The following is a 12,500-nucleotide window of genomic DNA, read 5'->3' on the forward strand; positions in this document are numbered from 1 at the left end:
CTTTTTTTGTCTCAAATTGCAGCCTTTTAATGACCAGCATAATCTCATGTCTGTTTTACCATACTGGTATGAGTCAGAGGAGTCTTACAGCACGTCGCCCCCCCCCCCCCATCCCCACTATAGTCCTTTTTTTTATCTAGCACACAGACCAATGGAGAAAAACAAACCATCTTAGTTTGTGATATTATATTAAAAATCTCTGCCGTTTAACCAGTGAGTGCAGCACTCAGAAAACTCAGCAGAGTGCTCAATTCTCAAGTCTTCCAGGTGTTCAATAGTAATTAAAGAATGGAGAGAAATTCTGTTATGTCTGCCAAAGTTTTTTGTAGTCAATGCAATGCAAGTCATAAAACATCAACAGTTGTTCTGTTTGCTTATGTTGGTTGTCATACAGACATAAACATTAATCTATATTTCAAACCATTTATACATTGTTTGCTACAAATTTATACATTGTAAGCTACACACACACACACACACACACACACACACACACACACTACATATCGTCATAATCTTCATCATCATCATCATCATCATCATCATCATCATCATCATCATTATCATCATCATCATCATTATCATCATCTTCATCACTGTCATTGTGTTAATGTCCACTTTTCCATGCTTGCATGGGTAGGACAGGGATTTACTGAGGCAGATTTTCTATGGCCAGATTCCTTTCCTTTCACCAGCCTTCACTTGTATCCAGACATCATCATCATTTAACGTCCACTTTCCATGCTAGCATGGGTTGGACAAAATAATCTGAGGACTGGTGAAACCAGATGGCTGCACCAGGCTCCAATCTGATTTGGCAGAGTTTCTACAGCTGGATGCCCTTCCTAACGCCAACCACTCCGAGAATGTAGTGGGTGCTCATGACCAGACAGAAGACTGGAAACAAAGGAACCATTTGCATAATGGTGACGCTTATTTACAACTATCACACCATGTCATGTCAAAGAGACAATAACACATACATGTACAGACACACACACATACATACATACATACATACATACATACATACATACATACATACATACATACAAGCATACATACACACGTACATACATACATACATACATACATACATACATACATACCGTATATTTACAACTATCAGCTTAGCGGCTCATGTATTCAGTTCACAATTACAAAGACATGAGTTCAATCCCCAGCACCACATTGTATATCCTTGAGCCAAGACACTCTATTCTGTGCTACTCCTCCAGTTCACTCAAATCTAGCAAAAACAATTAATACCTGTAATTCAAAAGGGCCAGGCCTTGTCACATTATTTTTGTCATGCTGAATCTCCCTCAGAATCTACATTAAGATTAAGCATGTTTGTGGAGTACTCAGCCACTTGCACATTTATTTCACCACAAATAGATGGTTTCATTGATCAAATGAACCATAACACTCATCATCATCATAACCAACCAGCCCCCTCCCTCCTCTTCCTTCCTTCCTTTCTTTATTTCTTTCTTACACCAGACATGGAAGCCCTGATTAACTGTCATAGTTACTGCCTTGTCTCTTCTGACTAAAATCATTAACAAAATAATTACCTTCAAAAGAAAAATATATTTAATTATGTTCCAAGAATTAAAAGGAGGCAAAAAAAAACATATTTTGTTGGGTTTTTTTTTTTTTTTGCAAGAATTTAATTTGAGCCGAAGTATTAAATCCATTTTAGCAGGAATAATTTTAACTAGAATTACCAATGTTGTGGTGTTGTGCAGAGAAATTAATGTAGAATATTAATTAACCAACATATAAAAGGAAGACAGGTAGTAAACGAAACTATCCAAACACACACGCACACACACATGCACATGCACACACATGCATATATACACGTACACACAGGCACACACATATATACATATACATGTAGGAATATATAAGATGCATGTGTGGATGTGTGGTAAGAAATTTGTTTCTCAGTCACATGGTTCCACTACTGATTTCAAAACTACAAATTCTGATACACACTGATACACACTGAATTGAAATTCATTAGGGCGAGGGATTTTGAACTTACTGGCCGATAAATTTCTTAACGTCTTCCTCACGTGGTATTGATGTTCACATGGTCAAAATTAACGTGAGTTATTTAGACATTAACAAATTTATTAGAATATTTAGCTGAAGATCAGAATAGAGTATTTTACTCTTAACTGTGAAACAATTGTACTAAATTAACTAAAGGCAAGTGTTTTTTACTCTTCTCTACTGTTTTTTGTTCTGTGTGTATCAAAAATATCGCTATCAATCTGGAGTAATAATTTGTAGTTTTGAAATCAGTAGTTCTTTGACTGCTATTTCTGAATTCTCAGTATGTTGGAGAAGCAGGTTACTGTCAATCCCTATATATTTATGATTATAAATGTTTTTTACCGAAGAAGGTTTTTTCATACTGAGCTACCCGGCAAAATTGTTGATTATTAATTTTATTACTAATTGACGATTCCCTGCCCTGCATATCTATATATATATATATATATATATATATATATATATATAGCGAGAGAGTGAGAGAGAGAGAGAGAGAGAGAGAGAGATAGGCACAGGAGTAGCTTTGGTGTAAGAAGATAGCTTCCCAATCACATGGTTCCAAGTTCAGTCCCACTGTATTCTACCTTAGGCAAGCGTCTTCTATTATAGCCTCAAGCCGACCAAAGCCTTCTGGGTGGATTTTGTAGACAGAAACTAAAGGAAGCCTGTCATATGTATATATATATATATATATATATATATATATATACATATATATGTGTTTGTATATATATACATACATACATATATATATATATATATATATATATATGTAGATGTGTGTTGTGTATATATATATGTGTGTGTGTGTGTGTGTATGTATATATATATGTGTGCGTGTGAGTGTGTACTACATGCACTCTGTGATCTTTCCTGACAGTTCTGTTTCCATTTTTAGGGTGTAGACATCTTAACCTCCAGACATTCAATTTTCAGTTCCATACACAATAGAATAAATTAAGACCAAAATTTATTCTATAATATACAGATATATATATATATATATATATAAGTTTATGAGTTCCACTTTTGTTTCCGAGATGTGGCCCATTGTACTTCACTTCCCTTCATCTGCATCGTTAATACTCTGCAGAGACAATAACAGCAAGAAGAAGAAGAACAACAACAACAACATGAATGTCATACAATGTTATTTTCCTGTCCCCTATATTGGTGTGTCCTGCCCTTGTTACGCTGTTGTATGGCTTTCTGGAACAAGACTTTGGTTCGCTGTCAGATGACATTTCAAACAGGAATTGAGAAGGTTTCTAACTAAATATAGAACACTATGAGATAATTACATTCCCTTTCTCTCCTGTCTGTGTATCCCTCTCCCCCCATACATATGCCCATGCATGCTTGTATGTGAGTGTATGTATATATATATATATATATATGTATATATATGTATATACACACACATACACACACACTTATATATATATATATACACACACAGTCGAACAGTGGTATTGATGTCATCGATGTATCCTGTCTCCTAAAGCTGCTGGCCTTGTGCCAAAATTTGAAAGTAATATTAGTCATAGATATATTGGCGCAGGCGTGGCTGTGTGGTAAGAAGCTTGATTACCAACCTCATGGTTCCAGGTTCAGTCCCATTGCATGGCACCTTGGGCAAGTGTCTTCTACTATAAACCTTGGGCCGACCAAAGCCTTGTGAGTGAATTTGGTAGATGGAAACTGAAAAGAAGCTTGTTGTATATATGTATATATATATATATATATATATATATATGTATGTATGTATGTATGTGTCTGCTTATGTGTTTGTGTGTCTGTATTTGTCCCCCCACCATCACTTGACAACTGATGTTGGTGTGTTTACATCCCTGTAACTTAGCAGTTCAGCAAAAAGAGGCTGGTAGAATAAGTACAAGGCTTACAAAGATTTGCTCTACAAAAAATGTGGTGCTCCAGCATGGCCGTGGTCAAATGACTGAAACAAGTAAAAGAATAAAAGCAAAAAATAGTATCAAGAAGTACAAATCTTGATGCCTGAGTAGATTCTCCAAGAAAATTCACTGCTTTATTCTTCAGAACGCTAACAACAAGTGTGTGTGTGCAATTAGTTAATGTATGTATGTCTCTATGCAGGCATCATCTGACAGCGCCGACAGTTTTAACACTCGGGCAGTTAAAATATTTCATAGGGACGCATCTTTTCAAGATTGGCGTGACTTTTAATGATGCTTTCTTGGAAAAGGAAAGAAAACAAAATTGCTTCTTCAGTTGAAGTAATTATGTAAATTAGTAGTTATTTTGAAGGAAAATTGTGTTTCTCAGAAAATCTTTAAAAAATATCAAATAGTAAAACATCTTTAGATTCTAAAGCTGTTTGTTTATTTGTTTGTGCATTTTTAAGAAGATTCACTTCAACTATTTTCTGAGAGTTTCTTTGGTGTTACATTATCAGACCAACTGAAGATTACTGGCATCTTTTTCGAGCAATTTATCCAAAATACAGTGAATTCATGTAATGTGTGTGTAGCGTGATATTTTCAGTCTGTTAAAATGCTAGTATATTGTTAGTATTTTCTGTACTATTCGTGAAATGCATTTAGAATTCTAAAATTTGAAATATATGGCTTATAAATGGCCCCGCTATCTACAGTTTCTCTGTCAGTAACTCGTGTCAGAAGTTGGATGTGTGTGTTTGCGTGTGTGTGTGTTAATAAAAAAAAATAAATGTTAACCCGTATTTAAAATGCTCAGGAAAATTTCAATAGAAATATATTTTGATAGGAAATAAGTTTAGAATTTAAATTTATTGAATTCTGTAAGGGCAATTTGGAAATGCTTCTCAGTATGCTAGCAATGGAACAGAACCAGGTAGGTAGAGAGAGAGAGAGAGAGAGAGAGAGAGAGAGAGAGAGAGAGAAATGATGGATAGATAGATAGATAGATAGATAGATAGATAGATAGATATAGATAGATAGATAGATAGATAGATAGATAGATATAGATAGATAGATAGATAGATAGATAGATAGATAGATAGATAGATATAGATAGATAGATAGATAGATAGATAGATAGATAGATAGATAGATAGATAGATAGATAGGTGGATGGATAGATGGATGGATAGATATATGCACACATATAAATATATAGAGAGGGAACATGATGGGGAAGAGAAAGTGTATGTATATGTGTGTGTGTATTTTCCAGTACATTCGTGAATCTTTGAAACGATTCAGTAAAACTGTGCTAAAAGCGATTCCCTTATTTGACAGATACTGCTGGCATTCCTCCTACCATTGCCATCATCAACATCATCATCATTAACATCGTAATCATTATCATCATGGTGCCGTTCTTACTGAGAATTATCTCCATGCTTATTCTGTATCAAAACGCATGACTATTGACATAAGAATTACCGCACTTGTTCTGCGTAGTTGATGTTGCTAATTTTTCGTGCTAACCATTCATCTATTACAGTGAAGTTAACAATAGCGTTATTGTCCCTCTGCTGCAGATGAAAGAGATGTCGGTGTTTTTAACTTGCCTCGTCTTCTGAAACCGAAATCACAGACAAACATCAAAAGCTCTCTTTCCCCCAAAAAAGATTCTATTTCTGAAGAATTTAAGACTATTTTTATTTTTAGTTTAAAAAAAAAAAAAAAAAAAGATAAAAAACATCTATATTCTCCACAGATCATTGTCAGTCTTGATGTTAGGGGTAGAAGATTTGTTAACATAAGCTGGTTTGGTTTGTTAATCTGATTGTCTTTGTATCTTCTGTAATTTGATTCTCGAAACCAAATTCTATTCAACTAAATCTATTAATTTCTCTCCAGATCTTTGCCTTTTTATCCCCTGATGACCATTAAATGATGCTCTACTATGAGGCTACTTCATAATATGTCTTTCATCACACACACACACACACACACACACACACACACACACACACACACACGCACACACACACACATGTATCTATAAATATAGGCAAAAATATATGTATGTATCTATACAACACACACACACATACATGTATCTATATATATATATAGACATAAATATATGTATGTACCTGTACAGACACACACACACACACAGACATGTATCTATCTATATATATATATATATATAGGCATAAATTTATGTATGTACCTATACAGACACACACACATACATGTATCTATATATATATAGGCATAAATATATGTATGTACCTATACAGACACACACACATACATGTATCTATATATATATAGGCATAAATATATGTATGTACCTATACAGACACACACACACATACATGTATATATATATATATATATATATATATATATATATATATATATATATAAGGATAAATATATGTATTTATACAGACACACACACAGAAACACAGACATGTACACAGCTTTAATCTTGCCAGACTGCCATTATGATGCAACTTTTATCTTGCTAAGCTTTCTTTCAATCCTGCTTTTATCTCGCTCAGCTACTGTACGGTACATCCTTTATCTTATTGAGATACCTTATAACATATCCTTTATGTTCCATGTTTACTTTTCAACATGTTCGTTGCTTTTAATACACGTCTCTTGCATCAACACTAAGCCTAACATATTCCACAGATTCACACCATTGAGGCATCATATATTGTTTGCTTCCCGAACTTTTTAACCATTTTCACAAGGCTACCAATTCCATTTCCCTGTACACCTTCTCCTCGACTTATGACCAACGTAACTTACGACCACTGACACTTACGACCATAAAAAAAGTGGTTGTGTGGTAAGAATCTTGCTTCTCAATCTCATGGTTTTGGGTTCAGTCCCATTGCATGGCACCTTGAGCATGTGTCTTCTACTATAGCGTTGGCTCAACCAAAGCCTTGTGAGTGGATTTAGTAGACGGAAACTGAAAGAAGCCCATCGTATATATATATATATATATATATATATATATATATATATATATATATATATATATAACTATATGGATTTAACTAACTCTCTTTTCTTCTATCCTCCAACTGATATATAAAAATTATAGACCTCACTAAAATGTTGTAAGACTATTGAATTAATGAACATTTTACTTCTTTTTTCCTTTCCTTTCCTTTCCTTACACACACACACACACAAACACAAACACACACACATGCACACTCACACACACACACACTCACAAACACACACACAAACAAACAAACAAACACACATACACACACAGACACACACACACACACACACACACAAACAAACAAACACACATACACCATATACACTCACACACACACACATACACCATACACACACACACACACACAAACAAACACACACTTAAAGAAAAAAGTTACATACAAAATCCTTTGTCTTTATATTCTAATTCTTTCTTTTTTCTTTTTATTTCTTGATAAAAAGACACTTGCTGCCACAAAATCTCATCGACAACAAATTACAAATCTGCCATTATAAACAGTATTAATTGCTAATTAATTAGTATAGTAGGGATTAACCATATCAACTTCCAAGTGTCCTCGTGTGAACTCTAAACCATGGCTGTCGGCTTCCAAGAGATACGTTGTGACAAAACTGTCAATTGTTTTAGTCTTATCTTAATCTCCCTTCTCAAGTCAAGAGTGCTAAGTTACTTGTCTGAAGTAACTTAATCTCTCATGGGGGTTTTCTTCATTTCTACAACAAACAGAAACACATGTAAAACAGGATGTAAATATATATTGCGAAGATATAAATTCTTTTGTTTCCAAAATCGTTATAATCAGCTACATATAACGTACCCTGGTGGCTGCGTTTTGAAAGGGCAACACTCTATTTTCTGGTATGCAAGTTGAATTTTTTTAGACTAAAATTTAGAGCTAGCTACATGTAATGTACCCTAGTGACTGGATTTTGTAAGGGAGACACTCTATTTTCTGGTATGCAAATTTAATTTTTTTTAGACTAAAATTAACAGCCAAATAAAGGGTAGGTTGACTTATACACCAAAACGATTCTGAAGGATCAAAAATTTCTTGTGAAGTGCAGCAGGATTTGGGAAGATAGGGACAATGTTTTAAAAGTTTATATTATATGTTACACTATATTCTATGTTGAATTGTATGCCAAAAAATACAGTAATCACTTCTAGATCAAACATAGTGAGATTAGAAGATCGTAAAGCAATGAAGATGTACAGAATATACATATTTAATATTTTTCTTCATCTTACTCATTACAAAGATCTTAACATTTCTAGTCATTGGTGATCATGGTACAGCACCATTTCATTCTTATTTGAAACTGTCAGCATGACATAAGACAAATAAAATAAATTAAATTAACTCTTTACTCTGTACTAGCTGACCATGTGCCATCAATAATGATGGCTAAATGTGAAATTGTATATATAAATACGGTACATAACAATCTCACATACAACTATTCACATACTTCATCTATCTGTCATTTTTCTTCTTCTGTCTGTCACTTGCCTTCATCTCTCTGTCTTCACTCTGTATCTGTCTGTCTATTCTCTTCATCTGTCATTTCTCTTCATCTATCATTTCTCTTCATCTATCTATCATTTATCTTCATCTGTCTCTTGTCTTCACCTATCTGCCATGTCCTCATCTATCTGTCATTCATCTTCAACTCTCTGTCTTTTGTCTTCAACTATCTGTCAATTTTGTCTTCATCTATCTGCCGTTTATCTTCATCTACTTGTCTTTTGTCTTCATCTATCTGCCTTCTGCATTAATTAGACATATAAACGAGTCCATATACTAAACTTCAGTTTCCTTTCTGTTTTCTCTAGGAATGTTGATTGGAGGTGGAGTAGCCATTTACCCCCATGGCTGGGACAGTCTTGAAATCCAGCAAGCCTGTGGCAACACGTCTGATTCATACCATTTAGGTAAGTTCTTACTCTTATTTCTCACTCTTATTTCTACACCCAATCATTCAGTCACCATCAATCATTACCTCACAGGGTCTGTCTACCCTATGTGAAAGGCCTCTCTGGAAAGATACAAAAGATATGCGGCCCATATGACATCTGGACAGTATTCAAGAGTAATACAACACTTCGCAAATATCTCTTTCGAGTAAAACCGGCAATAGAAGAGAATATGACCAAAAACTGCATGTACTCCATCCCATGCAGCTGTGGTAGGTTATAGAAAGGCGAAACATGAAGAGGAACATCGCTAAGCTGTGACATGAGGAGATATTGATAAATCAGGTATAGCTGATCATGTATGGAAAAATGGAGACCATCTTCCCCTGTGGGATGAAGTTAAAATAATAGACAGAGAACACCACTGGAAAATACGAAAACTAAAAGAAGCAGCACAAGTGCTAGGACATAAAAACCTTTTAAGCAGACCGAGTGCAGATATGAACAGCATATGGGAACCGGTATTAAGGAAGGGTAGGAAAATATTAGATTTATAAGCCCTAAAATTCACTCCATAATTGCCCACAGGCATAGTGGTTAAGAGCACAGGTTACTAACCCTAAGATTCCGAGTTCAATTCTAGGCAGTGACCTGAATAATAATAATAATAATAATAATAATAATAACATTGAAAAATACCTTAGGAATGAGAACCAATGACAACGGCGACAACAACAATGACGGCGACAACAACAATGACGGCGACAACAACAATGACGGCGACAACAACAATGACGGCGACAACACGACGATGGCAGCAGCAACGGCGATGACAAAGGCACCGTTGCTGATGCTACCGACACCATTAATGGCAACTGCGAGACCAACCATTCAGGTGATAAGCCACCAAAGTAATCTAAAGACTCGTCTCTCAGTAGCAATGCAGTGACAACTCCCACTGTTCTATGATAAACTTCCGAGTTAATCTAGTTGAAAATAAGTACTACTTTCACTTCTTGGTTGACTGATTTGCGTTAAGCTAGGCGGCCAGCTTTTATTACATGCTTCAATAAGCCAATACTAACATCTGAGTTATTTTTGAAACTCTGAAATTCGCTCAAGCATGGAAGAATGAATATAAAATATTTTGTAACATAGATTTTAGTATATTTTTTAATATGTCTATCTAATCTCTGAGTGTATATGTGTATGGGTTTATATGTATGTGTGTGTGTGTGTGTGTATACATGTTCATGTGTGTATGTGTGTGTGTATACACAGATAGATAGATAGATGGATGGATGGATGGATAGATAGATAGATAGATAGATAGATGGATGGATAGGTAGGTAAGTAGGTAGGCTGGTAGGTGGATGGATGGATACATGGACAGATAGATAGATAGATAGACAGACAGACAGACAGATAGACATGTTAAATTTTAAGTTTACTTCATAGATGTAGCCACAAAATTTTTGGTCCATCCATTTATTTCAAATTCGTTTTTTCATGCTAGCATGGGTCGGACAAACATATCATTGCAGTATCATTGAGGTGCTGGACGCACCTCCTGTTGCTAACCCTTACCTGCTTTTCAATTAAAGGATCTCTTATCCCACACAGCTTTGAAGATGCGAAGGGAGCAGAAGATTTGTTGACAGAAGTGATAAGAACATCCCTGCTCAGAGGTTGCAACTCTCATAAAAACAAGCACAAATTTACACACACACACACATGTACTAACATGCAGACATACACACACACATGGTTGTGAAGTTAAGAAGCTCGCTTTGCAATCACAGGATTTCAGTTTCAATTCCACTGTGCATCACCTTAGACAAGTGTCGTCTTCTATAACCCAGCCTCATCAAGGCATTGTGAATGAACTTGGTTGGTGGAAACTGTGTGGAAGGCCATCATGAGTGTGTGTGTGTGTGTGTGTGAGTCTTTGTGTTTGTCTCTCAACAACACTTGATAACCCATGTTGGTTTGTTTATATCCTTATAACTTAGTTTAACAAAAGAGACTGATAAAATAAGTAAGTACCAGACTTAAAATAAGTGCTGGAGCCAATTTCAAACCATCCAACCCATACTAGCATGGAAGGCATACGTTAAACGATGATGATGATGATGATGATGATATATATATATATATATAAAGTGTGCCACATAGTTTAAGTCTGTCAGTAGACAATAACTTGTTCTGTGATAAATAATATGCTAGGTCTACAATGGTAGACACTGGGTTTAAATGGGTTAATTTCTCTAAATACCAACAGAGAAAATAGATCTTAGCAGCATTTATTATAAAGCAATGGTAATTCCACATGTTGTTTGAGAATACAGATTAAATATAAAATTCAAACATGGACAATTCTAGATATTAATTCCCAACATCAAAGCAATGTTTACATGAATGCAATTTTTTTGAAAACATACATTAATACGTCACTTAAGATAATTTATGTTGTAAAATGTCACAGACAATGTAACATAGATGTTTTCATGTTTTTGTCTGTGGAATAATTTTGATCGTGGGCAAACAGATCAACGACCATTATACAAAGGGAAGGCAGTTAAGCGTTCATATACTTACTGATGGAAATTCTATAAATGGTTAGATTGGTTAGATCTGATCAAACTAGAAGTTAACTGCTATCAAGAGAGACTGAAATACAAGCAAACTAATGCCTGATGCATGGTGGTTGCCAGAATACAAAGCCAGGAACAGAGAGACAGACCTGCCTGGTGTTAAATAAGTGAGGCAAGTGAGCAGAGGGTAGATGAGATTTTTCGCATTTCTTTGTAGATAAGGGGCTGGGGAAGTAAATAGGTTTCACAGGCCACTAGGTTTTCATTGGTCAAAACAACATGAGTGACCAGAGGGAAATATATCATCAGTGAAAATGATGTCATCACCATTGGTTTAACGTCCAGTTTTCTGTGCTTGTATGGGTCTGATGGAATTTTGTTGAGACAGAATTTCTTCAGTTGGATGTCCTTCCTGTTGCCAACTCCATCAGTTTCCAGGCAAGGCAGTAGCCCGCCATCATGCTATGTCATAGCAAGGAGACAGTAACACACACACACACACACATACATACACACACACACACACACACACACACACATATACACATACACACACAAAAACTCTATTGTGGTACCCTTCAATCTTTATAAGCCTTGCTGTGGTACCCTTCATTCAGTATCAGCCTTGCTGTGGTACCTTTCATTCCATATAATGCTTACTGTAGTACTACACATCATAGAACACTCTATTATGGTATCCCACATTCCACAGAATTCTAAGAACCATACTCTGAAGCCCACAGTTTCATTTTCTGAGCTACCCTTTCTACACAATACATAACACTGTATATTCCACCCAGAAACTGCTTTCTTTGTTGCCAATGGAAACCTTTTAAGACAGTCAAAACTTTCAGAAGAAAGTTTCCAATATGTCTCATATTTCTAGCCACAAGATTACTTTTATCAGCAGACATATCACCAGAATCAGTCATACTTATTTAAGCAACTCTAAAGTTA

General features: G+C 35.3%; 1 protein-coding gene across 1 annotated transcript in view; it reads left to right on the forward strand.

Moving 5' to 3' along the window:
* Nucleotides 1–9,077, forward strand: part of LOC106882954 (LHFPL tetraspan subfamily member 6 protein) — a 315,676-nt gene extending 306,599 nt beyond the window's left edge. The window contains exon 2 of the mRNA XM_052974821.2: nt 8,869–9,077. Within this exon, the coding sequence (XP_052830781.1) occupies nt 8,869–9,062 (194 nt within the window). The 3' untranslated portion in view covers nt 9,063–9,077. The remainder of the gene's footprint in view (nt 1–8,868) is intronic.
* Nucleotides 9,078–12,500: the final 3,423 nt, after the last annotated feature.

The sequence above is a fragment of the Octopus bimaculoides genome, chromosome 19 (genome assembly GCF_046866305.1).
Source record: "Octopus bimaculoides isolate indiv1 chromosome 19, ASM4686630v1, whole genome shotgun sequence".
Lineage (NCBI taxonomy): Eukaryota > Metazoa > Mollusca > Cephalopoda > Octopoda > Octopodidae > Octopus > Octopus bimaculoides.